Raw genomic sequence first — 21,936 nt, 5'->3', positions numbered from 1 at the left:
TCCATTATCTTAGCTGTAAAAGCGGTGAAGAAGGATATTTAGGCGTCCTCGGGGACATTATTTCCTTAAAAAGGAGGACAAATCCTCCTAAAAGACCTATGGTAACCCTAATATTAGGCTATGGTGGCGACACAAGTAGCGAGGTAAAAATGATAAATGAACTTCAAAGCTCCGCCACGCTACCGCTCGAAGTAGACCTATTCGCGTCGACAGTCGACACTATACCGCGTGACACTCACCGCTTAATGAATGGCACAATTCTACCATAAATCACTAGCATATCAAATTGCCTGTCATAAATGTACAGTATAAATATAACCGAAGTCCCATATTGTGGAATTTAGTGATTGCGAACTCTTAGCGATTTACTGACGGCACTCAAACGTGACTCTGTAATATATTGGATATGAATCCGTTTTCGGCAAATGATCACGATCGCTTCCGTATTACATCCTGGTCTAGTCTCGATGGTACATTTCAGGAAAAGGCAAGTTTGGCGTGTCCATAAGTTGTATGAGTGCTCAATGTCTCGTGATTGCAGGACTGGATTATATATAGGTTCATGGAAGTCTCAATTGCAGCGATGCGAAGCAGCTGGATTGCTGCGTGAATGATTGACTACAGTACAAACACAAGCAAATCTTTAATTGTGGACATTCGATGTATCAGTACATCATGTGCTTCTGTGAGGGTATATTCGTATTATTCTGGGTGAGGACAGTTATTGTACTTGTAAGTAATCAAAGGATACGCGGGAAAAAATTATTACAAGTAATCAGAGGCAGTAAGCCGCCATCGATGCTGACCCGATATGCGGATTGGAGTAGTGTTATAATGTCCTATTCATACTCATAATAGTGGTGACCCTGGCTACTTCAAATAGATGTATAGAATATGCGTGGCCTATGAAATGTGTTAGGGATCGCTTTTACCTACCAGTTCGTTACTTAATAACGATTACGTAATAACGATTACGTATCTCTGTTGCTAATAGAATGTAAGCATTTGAGCAATCTAGTACAATTTCAAAAATAATTTGCTATGATTGAAAGATAGGGCGCAATACGTTTGCGCCCAAATAATCCGTTCATAAATACGGAGCAGGGTTATCCGTGAACTATAGATCATATATCATAACTCAACAAATATGACGCATGAAATGTAACTTATTCTTCGAAAACTGTCGGTGTCTGGTATTGACGTGTAGCTGCGTCGAATTAAAAGTATTTAGCAACAACATTGAAATATACTGACTAACCATTTTGCTCGTGAATTTGATATTTGGCTGGATAACATATCCTTTCAGAAACATACAGTTCATATATCTGGAAATAAAATGTTGTCTTTTGCCCCAACGTCCGGTGACGCCAATGCCAAGATGGAATGTGCCAAGATAACTTCATTTCCTGTGGGTAAGTTGGACTCCATGGAGTCTATACCTATTTGTTCATAGCAATGTAAATTGAATAGAGACATTATAGCGGTTTTATGTAACTATAAGAAAGGGGTAAAAAGCTAGTTGCAACTTCCCATCACTTGTTTCATCGCGATGGAAGAAAACTGAACAGAAAACTAAAATAACGGTGCTATTGCCAAAAATTACACTGATTTTCGGGAATTTTGATCGTTGTTCTTGTTTGGTGGTGTTTCTCATAGTTGGTATTTTGCACCACTGTCAATGTTGGCGTATTTTAACAGAATCATTGCATACCGGCACAAGTGACATGTATGAGAAAATATTTCGATATGGTAAATGGTTTAATGGCTGACTATTCCCTCACTGTTTGGTGGTTGGCCCAGAAACGGATTGGAGCAGTATCATGACCCTATCTTTACGCTATGCCTGATGCAACTGTGAATCGTGTTTGGGCACAGGGGTGAAAATTTGTTCCTGGAATTTGGAGATTTTCTCAGCAGTCCGACAACATGCTGCCTGCCATTGAGGGCTCCTTTCGGCCAAAATCTAATGATCATAAATGTGTTATTTCGCTCTAATCATGACTTCAAGGGACATCTGACAAGCGTATATTCTGACTTATAACTACTACTCTGGGCTGGCAATATTTTGTGCAGACACAGGTGACCAGGTATTTACAGGATCGCAAAAAAGCGGTTTGTGTCGCGATTACAATTTGGTTCACAGCGACCCATTCATAAAAGCGTATTCAAAAAAGCGTAAGCGATTGTATATATATGATCACGTGTTGAATAATTGGTAATGGTGACTTGTAAAGCCTTATCAGGTTACTAATTAATAGGGCAAGTTTTTGTTGCTGTCAAATCCATGGAAAGTTGCATTTATTTTTCAAAGAAGTTGCAGTAAAAGGTTGCATTTATTTTTCACAAAGTGGCACTAAAAAGTTGTATTTATGGACAAGTTCCTTGAAAATATTAGGGTATGAGATACTCGAATCGATCCGTATCCAAGGCACTGTAACAAAACACAGTGTTGGCAACTTCAAAAATATCAATAGCCTGAAAAAAATGCCCCATTTCGCCGGTCTAGCCTGAATGTGTGTCAAATCAGAAAGGACCTCAAACTTAAACGACAGTGAAATAATCAAGCGATCAATTTACATATAGTGCCAAATATTTCCAGTAAAAAGTTAGCTGCATGAAAAATCGGAAAAAGTTGCAAAATGTGGATGAAAAATCGATAAAAGTTGCAAGAAGTTTCATGAAAAGTCGAAAAAGTTACAAAACGTTGCATGAAAAAATGAATAAAAGTTGCAAAAAGTTGCAACATAAGAATCCTCCAAACAGCTTAAAACGCCATACTACATAACTTATGAGTATTTAGGAAGCTGTCGGAAGCTGTAAAAAAAGTTGCAAAAGTTGCGAAAACTTGCCCTACTAATTAATGATGATATCTTTGGGACTGGTTGTATCAATTAATAAATGAAATACATGTCATATCCATGAATGTGAATATTTATTGGAATTACATATTGGAAATTCCCATTGAATTCTAGACATCAAGGTTCAATTCAAGCCGGACGCCAAGCCTGACGATGTTATGTGCTTCAAGTACTACAATCCTACTGAGATTATTATGGGAAAGCAAATGAAGGACTGGTTGCGATTCTCTGCATGCTGTTGGCACACATTCAGAGGAACTGGTACAAATATCCATTACAGTTTGTACGGATTCGGTTATGGGCGTTCAAGTATCAAACGTGATAAATCGCATGCGATATATATCGACAGATTGCAGTCCTATATCAATAATGATATACGGTATTATATTACGCTACTAGTAGTCGATAGAAGATATCACACACTACCGTGCGAAGTGACATGTAATGGATTTTGATTTCACTGCAATCAAATAATGTGCGGCAGTAAGAATGTGTTTTGTAAATATATAAAATGGGGTTTTAAAATACTGAATCCAAATCTTAGACCGGTGCAATTTCAAGCGTAAGGTGCATCCGTTTCACTTCGAATGCTGTCGCCAAATGCAGTCATCCGTATTTCACCTCCTACAACATTGCTTCGAGCCTACATTTCTGCCTGTATTCGTTCCAAGTATTGCTGCGTACAAGCTTGTATGATAGGCTACTCAAAGATCCACCATGCAAATACATCATTTAATTTTAAGCTATTGAAATAATACTACCAGTTGAGTTGACCAATATGACAATATGAGCCTGCCAATAACAGCGACTATCAAACGCGGTTCTCGAACCAAGGCCGGACAATAGAGGGACGTGGAATGACAGTCTAGCAATTGTTTCGATCATTTCCAAGATATCTTGTCCGTATAATTAATTGCCTTACCTGCATTCATTTATATTTACACCTATTTGGATTGTATGACACATATATTTCCTTAACATATAATCTACGAGATAGTGTAATGGTTATGTGTCCGGCTTCTCGAGCGGTAGGTCGTGGGTTCGATCGGGCCGGGTCATACCGAAGACTCGAAAATTGGTATCCGCAGCTATCCTGCTAGGCGCTCAGCAATCACGGATAGCATGGAGGAGAAAAAAATGGGGGCGCAGACCAGATGACCTCATGGGGCCGTATCGCAACTCCGTCGTCAAAGCATCTCGATGGTGCAGGCGAAAAAGAATACCATATCTCTCTCTCTCTCTACGAGTATTTTGTTCCAATTTTAACCGCGGTAGATGCTGGACCACTAGAATCGCTTCGTGCTACTAATACAGGGAGAGCTCAGACAACATAAATGATTGGCAGCGAACGCCAAATAAAGCAATCTTTCCAATCTATATTACAGGTGCCGATCCATTTGGATTTCCTACGTTAACTCGACCTTGGGACGACGGCAGCAATACGATAGATAACGCGAAGCGCCGGCTAAAAGTTGCATTTGATTTTATGGACAAGCTTGGAATTAAGGTTATTGTGTCTCCATACCACACCAGTATATAAATTTCACACGTGACAATAGAAGTCAATCTTTAGAGTCATTCAGCGGCTTTTGAAAAATCCAACATACCGGAATGTATTCAATCTAGGGTTGGATTATCCGGATAACGGTTAACCGCAGGTTTTTTTATTATCCGATATCCGGATATAAATCTGTCGGTTAACCGGATAAAATAGTATCGTTAATATTGCGTTTTACACTTTTAGGAAGTTTCAATCAGTCGTATTATCAATGTTGCGCGCGGCCAATCAGCGAGAAGCGTGTCGCCAATTAGTGAGATACGTCAATGCAGTGTGTGACGCGACGCAATCTCCCGCTGAGAAGATCGCCAAATTTGGTCATTGATTGCTGCGAACTCGGCTATCGTTGCTGGCCCGATTTTTCGAGTCTTCAACAAGCCTATAGTTCCACTGGCAAAATCACATCTGCAATAGGCTCTGTGGACTTTATACCATCACTGGTCCACATAATCGCATCTGCATTGGCTTGGTGCTCACGATATTATCGCTGGCCTACACAATCGCATCTGCAATAGGCATGGTACGAACGATATCATCGCTGGCGTAACCATCGAGTCTCGGGCCTGGCATGCGTTGGCTCCGATCTCTTGGTGTCTTGGAGACAATATGCCACTAAGACTATTATGATCCGCGATTGTGATTAATGAGTGACATCGCGAAACTGAATGACATCGAATGTTCGCATTTCGGAAACATGTTCGTGCGTGCAAGCGTAATTGATTTCCGCTGATACTAAATTCAAAAAAAAAATCGAAACCTCCTCCTTTTATTTAAAACACCCCTCGTTTTATTTCAAACACCCACCCCGCCCCCCTTATTTTTCGGCTGGCTACGGGCCTGATAATGTGAATTTCCCATGGAGGAATTAGAGCGAGCTATCATGTCGGCCTCAATTCCAGTATCAGCTACTCGTCCTTACAGTACTGGACACCTAAACAGAACAATGGGCAAAAAGGAAGCGCTGCTTACTATATTCAGCCCATTTTGTGGAAGCAGAAGGGGCATTTAATGCGTGTGGACTCTTTGTTACAAATTTCCGTCCCGGCTACAGGATACCACAATTGATGTAGTGTACTTTATAAGGAGGGAGTTGCAGAAGCAGTGAACATTAAATTTGAGTGATTTTTCTCGTATTCGCTCGTACTGCGCGTGTACGTATAAATCTACCATAACACTGTAAAGATTTTACGATTCATTTTTCATGCAGACCTCGTGAAATCGATTATCACACTTAGAATTCATTATCCGGTTAACCGGTTAGCTAAATTTCAAATATCCGGATATATCCGTTATCCGGATAGTGAAAATTATTGATATCCGAACTAACCCTAATTCAATCCTGTGTTTTTCTCCAATGAAGCTGAAATTCTGTGTCTGCAGTACTGGACATTTCACGACCGAGATATTGCACCAGAAGGCGACACTCTCGAAGAAACGAACAGGTGCCTTGACGAGATTGTCGATTACGCTCTTCAACTGATGAAGGAGAAAGATATTAAGCTGCTCTGGAATACCTGCAATCTATTTGCTCACTCAAGGTAAGGCGAGACATTATGCTATTGTGACTTAACCAATGACTTTTAATTGGCCAGACCAGGGATACACCGAGCCGAAGAAAGTAGTATTTAGATAACCTTGTTATGGCTTGGAGGACACTTACTAAGCAGGCTTTGTGTTTTTCATTATATGCAGGCAGTGTTATTCTTGGCATATGCTACAAATAACAATAATGGCTTATTTTTGGCATTTCTCAGATTTTATTTTTGGCAAATTTTGGCATCGTCATGAATTCGTATTTATAGACTCGATTTAACCATGTAAAACGCTTCAGTTTGGTCTCTGTCATGAAACGGAATTCCCAAAACAGGCAGTATTCACACTGTGCCATCAATTTGCTAGATTTAAATCCGAATTGACAACAATGTTGGAGACCAAATTTACCAGATACAAAACCGAGTGATTCTGCAATATCTATTCTCAATGGTCGATTCGCTATGCGTGCAAAATTACCGGCGTTCACACAGGTCACAATATTTATAATAACAATTCAATGAGGTTTCTAACACGTTTTGGATCGCAGCCTTCACTATCCAACTATTGGTTAGAAATCATGAGTGACTTTAATAATCAATATAATATGAAAAATTATCCATCCGCAATGAGAAACTGGGAAATGACTGAATGTATGTATGTGCGTATGCTAGGCCTGCGTATAGATCTGGAGGCCTTTTGCGCCATGTATGTTCAGGTTTATTGATGAAACTATGACCCTGTCGGAAAACGTGACACAAACTATCAGTTATTGAACAATGAACATGCAGACAGTTTTCAATTGCAGGTTGAAGGGGACGGAATTTGGTATATCCCCATTGAGCTAAATGCAGCCTGGGACGCGAGTGACGGTTACATGATGTAACAAAATGCATGAGCATTGACAACAGAAAAATGCCTAGTAATTACGCTAAATTTAAAATTTGGGGGCCTCTATCACAGAGTCCGAAATATGCTGATTACTACTTTCGCGTGCAGAGATCATACTTCTTAATCGCGTTATATCATCTACTTTCCTAATCAATGCACAGATTAGTCGTAAATCAACATTTAATCACTGGACTATTTCGCCTTTTCATTCACCTTCCATGGACCACTTGGATAGTAGCAGTGGCGGCTCGTCCTATAGGGCAACTGGGGCATTGCCCCACCTAATATTCTGTTCAATAACAATTCTTTACCATTTATAGACGCACACCAATCTATATATACCGAAATCACAGCGAAAATCGTATTCTTCTTGTCTTTTCGCTTGTAAATGCCCATTGCCCATATATAGCGAAGTCTCTGCGAAAATCGAATTCTCTTCGTGTTTTCGCTTTGCGAATGCCTAGCCGGGGCATGCCCCGGTAGCGCTCATAACAAGCTTTCACTGTCTATTCTCTCAAAGCCGCGCACAATAAAGAAACGGTGATTTACTCTCTCCTATTCGTAAAATGGCCGAGCAAGCGGGGCAAATATGCCTGGTCGCCCCTAAGGTGTGATGTAACAATCGTATCTATATCTGAACTCGATTACCGTAATATGCGTTTAGTCGACCTTTGCTGGTATAGGTCGATTTTGATGGTGTTTCACACCATGAAAACTTTTGAAACTTGGTATGTCATGTTGTGATGGTGGTATTTAACACTGCCGCAAGTTTCAGGGTTTCTACTTAAAGTTTAAGGTAGTAATTCCGTTTCCGAAGTTGAGTGTTTGCTGATCCGTCATGTATCGCAAACAGATTTTACTCAAAAGCCGGTATTGGTATCCATTGATTTTGACGATGTTCAATACTGAGATCGGTTATGAAATTTGGCACGGTAAGTCTTAATGTTAGTATCGAACGCTGTACCAAGTTTTAAGTTTGTCACTGTACTGTGTTAGTGGTAATTTCGTTTCCTAATTCGAGTGAGAGCTGACTCGACATTTATCGCTAACAGATTATACGCAAAGCCGGTATTGGTATCTATTGATTTTAACGATGCTCCTTACCTAGATCCGTCATAAGCTTTTGCACGGTATGTCTTGGTTTTAGTATCGAACGCTGTGCCAAGTCTCAAGGTTGACACACAGTGATTAGGGCAGTAATTTCGTTATCAAGGTCGAGTATGGTAGAGATGTGCTCCGATCTGACAATTTAGCATACAACGCATTGCGGATTTCACGCAAAAGCCGGTGTATCTGCGGTAACGTTAACTGAGATGATGATATCATTCTCAGTTTGCATTCAAATATTTACTTTGATATTATATTCTCCAATGTCAATTTCACCGTGAAATTGTGGCCTTCAAGCCATTTGCTCACAACCCCCTGCTGTCAAGCGCGATAGCTATTTCGTTTTCGATGGCGGCTAACAGCTGACACTTGATCAGCCTATTCCTCAGTAAATTTTGCGCAAAATTCGGTGTTGGTCTGTTCGCATTAATTTTGACAGTGTACCACTGTACCATACCGAAAAGGGCCATGAGACCACTTCTCGATGATGTCATGTAACAGTGTACTAAGTTTAAAGCTTTCATCCACGTATTTATTCGGTAATATATTTTTCAAAGGCGATTTCGCAGCAGACCTATAGACAGTAATAAAACCGTATGTGTCGTGTTACAGTCTCCAGTTTCAAGGCCAAAATCTCCTATGCTGTACCGAGACCGAATTTCCGAGGCTGCTATTCTTAGTTCTTCAGAATGATGTTTTGGATTCAATATGACAGGCCCAATCTATGAGATAACAATTGCGTATGAGTCCGAACTCGTTGACCTTTCCAGTTAGGCTTACGTTATCTCTCGCGTTATAGTCATTTCCAGGTCTAGTGCGAACATGAACCGTGTTGAATCTTTGTTCCGTACGCCGTTTACGCAGTTACCACACTTCAAGTCACAGCTCACCGGCGGACCTCTCGTGGCACATACGTTGAAATCACTGTTGCCGGCAAATTCATGTTACCGTGCCATCATTAAGTTACTTGTTTACGTTGTTTACGTTGTGACGTCATCTTTAAAAAAGTCGCATGCAGCCCTTGCCCCACCACCCGATATTGCCACGAGCCGCCACTGGATAGTAGTCTACGGACCCCCGAAGGATTCACGAAACCGAATTTGAGAATTCTGCTTTACACACTTGTTTTGTCGCTTCATACTAACTCCTGTCAATTCTTGTTGACATCTTTATCATGAATTTTCATAAAAATATATATTTTCAAAAAGTCTTATTTTTGGCATTTTCAAAATTTTATATTTGGCAGTTTTAGGATTTTGTTCCCAAAATGCCACAAATAACACGGCCTGATTATATGCCATAATTTAAACTGCCAAATGGAGTGCTCTTTATCGTGTAAGTGACTTAGGTATTGGAGTGCTACAATCAGCAGTAATAACCATATTGATATCATGATTGCAGCTGCCATTTAATTGAGAATCCGCTGCCTCGGTAGGCTTATAATGAATCGTCACATGAATGGAATGATCAATAAGAGTAGGCCTATACAATTGAGCATGAACAAATGGTATTTGAACATTTTAGCCAGGTTCGGAGATCGTATATAGTTCAGCATTCTTTTTCTAAATTCGGACAATTATTCGAACACAGAATTCCTACTAATTTTCGATTCCTCTGAATACGTTTGATGAACGAGAGTCATTAACGGAGTTGGGCATGAAGTGGAAAGATTTTAGGATGTTGATTAAAAATTAAATCCGCTCACATTTGTTATCTGAGAGGGACATCTGAGTCCATCCAGAGATGTCATCACGTAAACATCTCATCAATAATAGCATATTGATTTCATTTATCTTTTATCTGTGAAAGAGTATGATAACAATGTTAAATTGATTGGTCACGTTTCCCAGTGATTAATAGGGATTAATCACTTTACATGTCGGATTCGATTTAGAACCACTATAGTTTCAAGCATTTAAAAGCTAATCAGACTAAACGAAGCATCTCAAAGTTTTCTCTTCCGTCCTCAGATATATGAATGGTGCATCTACAAATCCCGACTTCCATGTCTTCGCGTATGCCGCGGCCCAGGTTAAAAAGTCCTTGGATATTGCAACGAAGATGGGATCAGAAAATTTCGTATTTTGGGGAGGCAGAGAGGGCTATCATACATTACTCAACACCAACGTTCGATCAGAGTTGGATCAAATGGCCAAATTCTTCAAAATGGTTGTAGGTAAAAGATAACTTGACGTTGTTGCGATCAAAAATTAGAATTGAAGAATATATCTAAACGGCCATGTACATTTAGCATACAAAAAGAAGATTGGATTCACCGGGCAGCTGCTTATTGAACCTAAACCGAAGGAACCGTCGAAGCATCAATACGATTACGGTAAAAAAGTTATCGATATTTCAATATTCATGCCGAAGACATAAATCTGAGACACAATAGCGGTGGTTGAAATATTCAATGTTTATATAATCAAGTAGAATTAGAAGTAATTACTTCAATACATGCCAAAACGTGCTCAAGATAAAGTAGAATATGAAAGTCTTAAAGGTACTCAATCAAGTAGTTTCCAAGCTAGATTTCATCTCGGGGTCGCGGTTAATTGGAGGTAGCTACTTCAGAAATTGTATGTTGTATCTTCGTGACTAACGTATAATGCTTAAGGCCCCTGCATAAAGGTGCAGTTACAATATATTCAGGTATTGTGCTGCAGGAACTATTTCAACCATATGTTATGACAATTTCATTCATAAAAATGATGCAACATCTTGCAAACTACTTTCAACTTTACTTGAATAAAGTTATCTAAAGTAATATATTATTTCTATAAACTGTTAAATAAAAGTGAAAATAGTCTAAAACATATATCCACTCAAGTAACAAGTCCAAGTATGTGAAAAATAGTTGAATACTCCTAATAAGTTGGGGTACTTTGTATTGACAACTCTGAAAGTAAAACATCAACCTTGTTGCAATGTGCAAGAGATGCAATCAAATTTTGCTAAACGCGAATGTGTATTATGCCCTCATCATGTTATTCTCTGGTTTTCAGATGCTATGACTGTAATTGCATTTCTCAAAACATATGGACTCGATAACGATTTCAAGGTAAGCTCATCGGGTTAGGCTTCAGTCTAAAAGTTGTACTGCTGCGATATCATCTATAGATTGCCGCGATCCCTACTTCGTTATCCATAGTCACAACAATATTTCATAGCTATACGCTACCGAATATTCGTTGGAGCAATATCCAGTTCACACAATCCAGACTACGTGTATACATCTGGCAGACTAGCATGCTCTAATAATGTATCTGCAATATAGAAGGGGATAAAGCGGATGATCATGACAGCAACAATGCTATTGTGTGTACATGTACATAGGCTCCCTTATAAATTTTAAAAGTATCAGAAAAGCCATATACCAGTGACATAGTCCACAGCAAAATCTTAATTTTCAACATAGTTATAAAGTAGGTCATGTGCTGTTCATTGAACAGTGTTCAAGCGTTATTGAATTGTGCGTGCTCCCATATTTAAGTAATAAAAATCCTATTTTCTAAAGATATATCTCGAAGCAGACAACCTATAGGTGTATAGTGGGCGATAATACTAATTAAGCGGCGTTATGTTTGACTTAATACGTTGAGCAACCATAAATATGTTTGCGTTGCTATAAATACCATACAGTGATCTACCGGTTAAGTACGCAAATAGGCTATTTGCAGGACTTTGACAACAAATTGGTTAGCACGCTGCTTTCTCGCGCACCTGCTACAGTGCTAAACATCTCAAGTGTACTTTTGATTTCTGGTTGTAAGCGTTTCGGAAATTTGTCGTAGAAGTTATCGAGATTTACCTATGCTAGATGTCAATCCTGTACGAAGCATTTAGAATGATATCGTCCGAATTACGCAGAAATCCCTCGGTAACGTAGTCGTATCACGGTACTCAACTCTGATCATAACTACTTTGTCTACTTACATTCATGCATTTGTGTAGAGCAGGGGTGGCCAACCTGCGGCCGTAGAAGGGAATTTGTGCGGCCGTGGTCTCGTGATTCAACTAGTATGCGTTGGCGGCCGTCAACATGCAATTTGAATTTACGAATTGACTACCGATTTCTTGAGAGATTTTAATTAATCATGAATTTTTTTTCGCGCTGCGCGCGATTCAATGTGGCCTCATTTTTCGATTTTAATATAGTAGCGCCCTTTGAAATCAGAGCCAACAGTACCGATTCGAACGCCAGAGGATTATGACAAGCCCCATATAGAAGTATCAACTCGGGATCGTGCGCACCTCCACTATACCGACAATCCTGATGGAAGACCAAGAAATAACAACATACAACAAAGTGACTAATAACAATTGGCCCACTCGAAGATGCAACGTCAATCATCATTCATAACTTTCCCTAAAACCTAAATCTTCGGAAACACCCCTTTCGTCAACTCTACCGGTGAATCTGATCACATGGGCTGAGAAAGGGTAAATGTTTGATAGTAATATGTAAAATCACTAATATTAATGACGAAATTAATCAATCTGAATTTTTTTTTCGCGCTTCGCGCGACTATGAGCGCTACTCTTATCATGACCAAAACAGTGACCACTTGCGATTTCGGTGCATATAATATGTCAATACATGATTAAATCGATTAGTCCGGAGTTCAACGGAAATGGAGATAGTAGACACTTCAACATGGGTATTTAGGGACCAGCTTGTTCATTACGACTATAGGGCTGGGCACAATGATTCGAGTACTCGAATCTGAATCGAGTATTAATTGCAATGATTCGAGTCGAGTAGTAAAAGACGATTTTTTCGAGTATTGAAATTTTACGCTCCTCGGCACTGGAAGTTAATTTTGCAACGAGAATAGTAGTTTTGACAGTAATTTCACTGTTGAAGCCTCGAAACCTTGATTGGCCGTATCGCAGCATACGAAACATAGTACAAAGCTACGAACGTTACTGGAACTAGCACATTTTCGAAGTCATGATCGTCGCACAACATTGTCACCAAGTCCAATAAAATCGGTACGGTCGAAAAAATACCAAAGTATCTTTGATATGATGGATGACAGGCATTTTATTCTTTGTGGTGGCATAAATGGTACATATTTGAACTTTAACATATCACGTTCCGCTATGACGTCATAATGAGTGATACTCGATTACTCGACTCGACTCGAAGCATATTACGTGATTCAGAATCGAATCAGTCAGGTACTCGATTTGGCCCAGCCCTAATTACGACCATGGCATGGAATGCGGCCGTATAGTCAACATGAGTAGTCGAAATGCGGCCGTGAATGACAAAAAGGTTGACCACCCATGGTGTAGCGCGATTGGTTTATATTGTGGTAAGAGTATTTGTTTATTCAAGTAGTAGGCTGCTATTTGTCTGTTGTGGAGCCTGATTTTGGATGGAAGATATGACTGAAGCAGCTGGGACCCGCAAGGATCAGGATATAATATCTGCTGGTTGGGGTGCTGGATTGCTGCCATAAAACAATGTCGCTGAACACATCTGAAGTATATTTTGGGAGAACCTGTGTTCTGCTCTGATGTCTGAGGAGACAAAAAGTTTCGAGCATCCGTTGGTCGGTTTCCTGAGCTGGAAGATGCGCCGTGCAAGCCTTCCTTTTCCCGCTTCAATGGTCATTGCAAAAGGAAAACAAATCGCTCAACAGTTATCGATACCAGAAGATGATTTCCAAGCGTCGTTGCAGCGGCTTAGCCGATTCAGAGCACCTCGAGGATTGCAGAAAATTCTTCTTCATGGTGAAGGAGCTGCAGTGGACAGGGAAAATCCAAAGCTTTTGGCTGCACTGAATGATTTACATGCTATGCGTAAACGGTATGACCCTGAAAATGTGTACAGCATGGATGAAACAGGGTTGTTTTTTCGTCTGCTACCAATATATACCTTGCTTATGCCATCTGAAGATCTCAGCAGCACCCGAAAGGAGAAGAAGGCTGAAGACTCTGGTTGAAGTCTCTGGCTGTTGGTGCAAATGCCACAGGAACACACAAAGTTCCATGTACATTGATTGGGAAACCTAAATACCCGGCCTGTAAAAAGAATCGGAGATGGCCAGTTTTTATTAATATTTTCCTCCTTGCAAAACATCACAAGACTGCGATACAATGAAAAGATAGGAAGGTGTCGAAACAACTTGGAGTAGCCTTTGAGATCAGACACCCACCTTAGCCTAGGTGAAGTAAAGAAGAGGCATGCACACTGAATGAAAAGTAATGCAGATAATATAAGACACAAGCGACAAAATGAGGTGGTATGTAGCGGAGGGCGAGGTCGATGTTACGTCGTGGTCCTGTAATCATGAAGGCTGGCTAGTATTCATTTAGAAGAAATTGCTTGTATTTTGACTTGAATGCGGACATGCTCGACGACTGTCGGATAGCCGGCGAGATGCTGTTCCACAATTGGGGTCCGGTATACTTGATAGATCAATGCGTTTTCTTGTGTTCCGTCCTGATCATATGGTAGTTGTTCTTCGTTGACGAGCGTGTGCTGTGCTTGTGCGCTTTTGACTCCGAGGTGAAGTAGTCGTTGAAATTTGAGGTACATTGTCCGCAATGAAACTGATACATAAACTTGGCAATTTCTAGCTTCCTCATATATTCTATGTTTAGAACACTAAATCTTTTGAGAAGCGATTTGTCAGTTGCACATCCAAGCTCCCGTGGGCCTTTGGCAATGAGTGATACGGATGATCCGATGTTGAAGTTTTTGCAGTGGGTCAATCGTATTCTTGCAGGCAGCACCCCAACAAAGAATTCCGTATTGTAACTTTGATAGGAATAAAGTGTTGAAGAGTATCAACAGCACGCTGACTAGAAGAGTGTAGCTAAGGTGGCGAAACAGACCACATACCTTCGATAGTTGTGGTTTGAGTGATTGCATGTGACTCTTCCAGGACGTGTCCGAATCCAGCAAAACACCAAGGCATTTGGCATTTTTAGTGTTGGAAATTGGTTGGCCAGCGATGTCAACGGTTAGGTTATCACTGGCGTTCACGACTAGGCTGGGCAAAATCGAGTAGCCTACCTGAGGGATTCGATTCTGAATCTTGTAATATGTTTCGAGTCGAGTCGAGTAATCGAGTATCACTCAGTATGACGTCATAACATAATGTAATACGTCAAAGTTCAAATATGTAGGCCTATACCTCTTATGCCACCACAAAGACTGTAATGTCTGTTATCAATCACATTGAGGATACTTTGGTATTTTTTCGACCATACCGATTTCATTGCACTAGATGACAATGTTGCGAGATGATCATGACTTCGGAAATGTGCTTTCCAGTAACCTTCGTAGCTTTGTACTATATGTTTCGTATGCTACGATACGGCGAATCACGGTTTCAAGGATTCAACAGTGAAAATTAGTACCGAAACTATAATTCTTATTGATTAATTAACTTTCAATGGCGAGGAGCGTATAATTTCGGTACTCGAAAAACTCGTCTTCTACTACTCGACTCGAATAATTAATATTAATACTCGATTCAGATTTGAGTACTCGAATCATTGTGCCCAGCCCTATTCACGACCAATAATTGGGATTTCGCATCGTTAACCCGATGGCCATTATGGGACGTCCACTCATGCACTTTAAGCATTTGATCACGCGTGACGGCATTTAAGCTTGCGGTAGTAGGTGCGTGAGATAGGAGGTGAGTATCGTCAGCGAACAGTGTGGTATATTCAGTGATGAGGTTTCAAAGGTATCATTGACATATAAAGTAAAAAGGACCGGTCCAAGAACAGAGCCTTGCGGAACACCACAGGTAACAAGGTGGGGGAGGAGAAAGTGTTGGATATCGAAACCATTTGATATCTCCCAGTCGGGTAGCTTTTCATGAGGTCTAGTTGTGGACCCCGGAACCCGTAGCGCGCCAATTTCGAGAGAAGAATACTGTGATCGACGCAGTCAAACGCTTTTTTAGATCAAGAAAAATGCTACACTCCACACTTCGTTTCTCCAAGATGTCATAGTACTGTTCAGTCACTGTTAGCAGGGCATACGAGGTTTGATACTTTATGAGGAAGCCGAATTGTTGTGGAGAAATGCTAGACATCTTGGCGAAGAACGAAGATAGGCGGGAGAGGAGCAATTTTTGAACACAATTCCAATACACGGTAGGACAGATATAGGTCGGTAGTTGGTGACATTAGTTCTATCTCCGGCTTTGTAAACCGGGACAACTCTGGCAGTTTTCAGATCATTTGGGTAGACACCATTTTCTATCATCTATCTATCTTAGTCAGCGCAAAACATGGATGGACGTAGACACATGTTGGAGATGGTTCAACGAAGTGTTTTATCCAGAAGTAAAAAGGAGAACAGGACGCGCGGTTCTCCTGTTGTTGAATAATGCTCCGGACCAGACTTGGACAACTAGAAAATTTTCAGCTTTTCTGAATTAGATTAGAATTAGAATTAGAGCTCCACAGTTTTTTTCAAACTAGATTAGAATTAGAATTAGAGCTGCACAGTTTTTCCAAATTAGATTAGAATTAGAATTAGAGCTACACAGCTTTTTACAAATTAGATTAGAATTAGAATTAGAGCTACTAAGCTTTTTCCAGATTAGATTAGAATTAGAATTAGAGCTATACTTAGTTCGCAAAAACTTGGAAATTGAATGAAATTGTATATGGGAAATGAATACAGAAAAATGCAGTTCACATCAAATCACAGTGCGTGGTGCGAAAGGCCGTGAGGCGATAAGCGCCTCATATTTTTGTTTAATAAACAACAACAACAGTAGGTTCCCATAAACATGAGAATGGTTAACTTCTGTACACCAAGCTTGGCTCGATTTTTACTATACTTTAATAAAATATTACTTGTTTTATGGTAACCGTCGGCATCGCCCATGTTAGTCAGAATGGCGATGTACTAACGTTAAGTTTTAAAAACTAGAATGTTGTTCGCAGACTACAAGCTACTCTAGCAGGCTGTATTCGTCATAATATCTACTATGACTGCACGGTGTAAGTAGGGCGATGGCGGCTTGGCACTGGATTTCCCTGCGCAAGCGGGATATTCTTTTTAACTCACTGCAATAGTGCAATATGCCTCGGACAAAGAGGCATTTTCAGGAAAACAATAATTAGATTAGAACTAGAATTAGAGAATACGGACATTTCACAAATTAGATTAGAATTAGAATTAGAGCATAAGAACATTTCACAAATTAGATTAGAATTAGAATTAGAGCATGGAAGCATTTCACAAATTAGATTAGAATTAGATTACTGGCATTTCGCTCTAATTTAGTGAAATTAGACAACTAGAATTATCTAGTTGTCCAAGTCTGCTCCGGACCATTTACCAGTCTTTGAACAGAATAACGTCAAAGTGGAATTCTTCCCACGCAACTGTAGCCTACTAGTTGGAAGCAGCCATGTAACATGGGAATCATCGCGGCACTGAAGAAGAGGTACAAATATTTATATCTCAGAGAGGTTCTGGACTTTTACGTGCTTAACGAGAACTTGAAGACCCACAAAAAAGAGCAAGCTAAAAGATTGCCCAGAGGTGCAGCAGGTGTTGCTTATGAGAACCCTGCTCATATTTGCTGGATGTTGCTCACTATGTAAAGCAAACATGGGATTCATTATCGGATGCTACGGTAAGAAACTCATTTAACAAAGGCTCAACTATCTAACTCCGTTGGATGGTGGCATTTATGAGGAAGTGAATTGTATGTTTGACATGTCTGAAATTTTGCTCTGTTTTAACTCTGTGGATATTACTATTGACAAAGACGACCTAGAAGGATTTAGGCATGCTGATGATGAGAATAATGAAGAGTATTCACATGCGATTTTTGGTGACGTGAATGAGGTGTTGGAAACGACGCAGACTGAAAATGATGACACTGAAGACGAGGCTGGCGCAAGCAACGATTGTGCAGCTGTCGAAAACAGCATCGTTTTTCATGGCTATGAACAACTTTATAATAAAGTGCTTGAAGTTGAGGATCACTTGCTGTGTCCTGCCTTACAAGATCAAGCAGGAGGTGCTTACGGCAACCTCAAAAGCACTTTTGAATGCTTTCAGCGAAAACTGAAACAGGTGACATTAGAAGTCAAGCAACAAAGAATGCAAAATATGCATCAAATTACTTTGCACGATATGTTCAAGCAGTGACGTTAAAGTTTTCCTGACATTTAGTTATTGTGCTTGCTGTTTGAAATAAATAAACTGTTGAAAACGTTGAACCCAGAAATTGAGAAGAATTTTTGCGTACGGGTGCGTACTGTACCGGGAGATTACTGTACATTGATTGATGATCACAATGCTTGTGTCTACATGACTATTACTATCGGAAATGTCTGTACAAACGGTGAATTGGTAATCGGTAATGAGGGGTGCATCTAATACAATCAGCATACTCGCAAATGTACTTACGTGTGAAGTTGATGTCATAATTTTAGCAAGGCGGTTTAATCATTGATTTTATTCACGTCGTCATACTCGTGAAAGTAATTCTCGGCACCTGATGTAAGGTGGCTGATATTAGACCCAAATGAAGGATTTGGTCGTAAGGAAACAGTGCCGACTGTCCCACCGAAATGTTGCATATCATCAATGTGGCTTGCGTACAATGCAGCAAGTGTCATAATAGCGAATCATTCCAAATAACCAAAGCTAACCGTAACATTGAACCTATAACTGTCCGTGACACTACCTAATAACAGTAACAGAAGCGAATCTGGCCACAATGCCTAACCCAACACAGCCTGATACCATCTCTAACCCTATCACGTGCTTGCTATATTGTTAATTGACTCGGTATTTTGGATGCCTCGCTTATATAACACTCCAAATTTTGAATGACTAACTATTTTGACTTTATAACTGCTTTGAGTCTGGCTATTTTGAATATCTAGCTAGCTATTATGATGCTCGCCGGCTTGATTTTGCTATTTTACCCATATATCGCCCTTCAACATATCCATGTGACTCACATTTGCTTTCAATCTTTCAGAAAATGTTAAAGACTACTGGTTTCGAGACTTAATAAACTTCCAAATAGACCGTCAATATTACGAAGTACTATAGGTACTGAAGGCATAATATTAGGGCAAACATATTTTAGGTTTTATGGATTCCATATTTTTCAAATCCACATTGCATATTCTAATTCAAATACCTGCCAGCAAACTTGGTAACTCCAAACCCGGCCATCAAGTTCAAATCTTAATCAAAATCGACGCTCATCTCCCGTATAAGTCCTTCAGTGTGTCCTGTACGCGGAAAACGAACAAAATCACTTGGTATGTTACGAAATGTTATTTTCAGCTAAATATCGAGCCGAACCACACTACACTAGCGGGTCATTGTTACGAGCATGATATTGTCATGGCATCAGCTTACGGGATGCTTGGATCTGTAGATTCCAACACAGGCTCACCAGACCTCGGTTGGGACACAGACCAATTTCCTATGGATGTCAAAAGCGCCGCCTTGGTAATGAAAGTGAGTTTGCCTCTTTATAGATGTCTCTCCAATGCGATTTATTATTGACAAAATACTTTACCTCCCAGACAATAGTGCAACAGGGGGGACTCACCCCAGGTGGATTGAATTTCGATTGTAAAGTGAGGAGAGAATCAACGGATTTGGAGGATATGCTAATCGCTCATATAGGTGCCATGGATTGCTTTGCACGTGGATTACGCATCGCCGTAAAAATAATTGAAGATGGTATCATGGACGAGGCAGTCAGGGTGAGTAGAGCTTTAATTCAGTTACCGTCCCTTCTGCGACAATAATAAGATTGAAACATCAGTCTAAGTCTAGTTGTCTTGGAATCGGATGTGGCCAATGGTCAGTAACCATGTACTCCTACTTTTTTTCGGTACTAGGTTTACCATATTCTGGGAATCTGAAAAAAAGGACACTTTTTCAAAATTTTCACACCTGTAATACCGGAGAAAATATCCGGAAAAATTGGTAAATTTACTCCAAGTGTTAGTTGGTTGACTAAAAAAAGAAATGTCGTCTTTCCGGCTCAACTCCCGAAAAAAACACCGAACCGTTACTTGAGTGCTGATTTCCTATATCTAAGTCCAATTTTAACATCTATTTACCAATATTTTCAAAAATGAGGACAAATTCTCAAAAAAGGGACATTTGCATGGGCGTCCTCCGAGGACACTTTCACAAAAATCAAAAAACAGGACAAATCCACCTAAGAGAGGACTATGGTAACCCTACTCAGTACTCAACTACTCTTATAGGTTTTACCGACATGCAATAATTACTCGAGTGGTTATATTTTTGAACTGCTTCCACTTACACTTCACAGATTTTTTGCTAAAAGATTTTACTTTTTAGCCAATTTTGTAACGTAGAAAGTAGTTATTGGGTATGATTGCATCAAGTGTATGCATGAAATTGTAATAAAACCGTGCAAAACTTCGCGTTATCACGGTCAGTGATCATATTTTCCTGAAATGCATCTATATTTGTAAAGTTATTTGTCATTTTGCGTAAGTCGCGACGATGCACCCTGCTATTACAAAACAGCGAAATCAGAATTACTATGATTTCTCGACCAAATCTACTTTTTGGAACTACCTACTTCAGAACTTTTCTCTATCAAGTTTCTATACTTAAGTATTGATGCTGGTTACCTTTATCATTTTGGTTGGAATGTAATAGAATGCAAACACTTGCAATCTCAACTACCGTGAAAATCGTGATGATTTCTTCAGGAAAGATATTCCACTTTCGAATCTGGACTTGGAGCCAAAGTAAAAAGCGGAACAGCCTCGTTGGACGACTGTGTTGACTTCATTTTAAAGAATGGGAATCCCAAATTGATTTCCGGAAAGCAAGAGAAAATGGAAGCGATTCTCAACCGTTACTTGTAAACATTGAGTGAAACAGGTCATGTTAAAAGACGACGTAATTCATTTTCATCTGGCAACCATTCGAATAAACGTGGTCATTACCAAAACCGATTCTATATTTCCTTGACCTACAGTCTTCGCGAACGGGAGGTTTCATCTGAACTTGAGTTTCGATGTATCTCATTTTACATTTTTGATTCTTATGCAAATCTTTTAGAACGGTGATGTCTGGATTGTCAAAAGGATCTGGTATAAATATTTAAAATAAGGCATATACAGGAAAACGTATGCGATATTAAAGCGCTCTGACTGATATAAGAGTTGATCAATAACAGGATGAAATAATGTAAGAAACAAAGTGATTTTCATATCATAATTGCGCAGTAATATTTTAATTAAAGCCTTCTTTCATTTGGTCAGTTATTCTGATAGTTGATAGTGGTGTTTTACTGTCAAGGGCGATGAAGACCTGAAGAATATTAAACAACTATTTCAAGCGTTATATCTAATCATATGTCAGTTTTTGTAATTCAAAATATCACGTTAGATATGGAAAGGTATATTTCGATAGAGCTAGTGCATCCAACTGAAAGAGACGACATATCAAAAGCCCAAGGTAAATGTAGCGAATAATATGTTCAGTGAGGGTTTATATCTCCATGTCTACTTGAAATGAATGGTGAATCCTTTTGTCAGCAATGAATCAAGAAATATTTCCTCATGAGAGGACGAACAACTCATTGATTCGCAAGACTACCAGGACCGAAACAGCACTTCCTGACACCCCCCTCTCCACAAGGTGATCAACCTCTCGGGGTGAAGCTAAAATACAATTTTCAAGTTTAACATTTTTTTCTTGGTTAGACCGGAAAGTCCACTCTTCAAGCTTCAGCCACACTGATATTCATAGGCGCCGACTTACGAGGTTACGAGGTGGCGCAGCCACCTCGTGACCATATTTACGAGGTGGCGGCCGCCTCGTACAAAATGCTCAAACGCCCAAGTGATTTGTGACCAGTAATTAGTAATAAGGCGAATCGATGCGGCAATTTTAGAGACGTCTTCGATTTCGATAAGCGCGTGTGTCATTCATTCCCGTGCGCGACTGCGCGTGCCAATCGTCGCTAGCCTGAT

The 21,936-nt window shown here is 39.9% G+C and overlaps 1 protein-coding gene across 1 annotated transcript; it reads left to right on the top strand.

Annotated features, from left to right (window-relative positions):
- The first annotated feature begins 1,255 nt into the window (after nucleotides 1–1,255).
- On the top strand, nucleotides 1,256–21,120 carry LOC145448456 (xylose isomerase-like). The gene is made up of 10 exons (XM_080326840.1): nucleotides 1,256–1,412; nucleotides 2,973–3,119; nucleotides 4,244–4,365; nucleotides 5,797–5,954; nucleotides 9,915–10,120; nucleotides 10,196–10,279; nucleotides 10,950–11,005; nucleotides 19,247–19,423; nucleotides 19,492–19,674; nucleotides 20,665–21,120. Exons 1-10 carry the CDS (start codon nucleotides 1,337–1,339, stop codon nucleotides 20,821–20,823), a joined length of 1,368 nt encoding a protein of 455 aa, XP_080182966.1. The 5' UTR covers nucleotides 1,256–1,336; the 3' UTR covers nucleotides 20,824–21,120.
- The last annotated feature ends 816 nt before the right edge of the window (nucleotides 21,121–21,936 follow it).

This window comes from Botryllus schlosseri, chromosome 10 (genome assembly GCF_051294905.1).
Source record: "Botryllus schlosseri isolate E-star chromosome 10, Bs_hap1, whole genome shotgun sequence".
NCBI lineage: Eukaryota > Metazoa > Chordata > Ascidiacea > Stolidobranchia > Styelidae > Botryllus > Botryllus schlosseri.
Note: the sequence above shows the minus strand (reverse complement) of the source record. Positions and strands in the feature narration are given on the sequence as shown.

Bases quoted from the DNA above. Each gene is read 5' to 3' on its own strand.
- LOC145448456 (XM_080326840.1), top strand. From the start codon at position 1,337: ATGTTGTCTTTTGCCCCAACGTCCGGTGACGCCAATGCCAAGATGGAA. The intron at 4,366-5,796 runs GTTATTGTGTCT...CTGTGTCTGCAG, and splicing joins TGGACAAGCTTGGAATTAAG to TACTGGACATTTCACGACCG. The intron at 5,955-9,914 runs GTAAGGCGAGAC...TTCCGTCCTCAG, and splicing joins AATCTATTTGCTCACTCAAG to ATATATGAATGGTGCATCTA.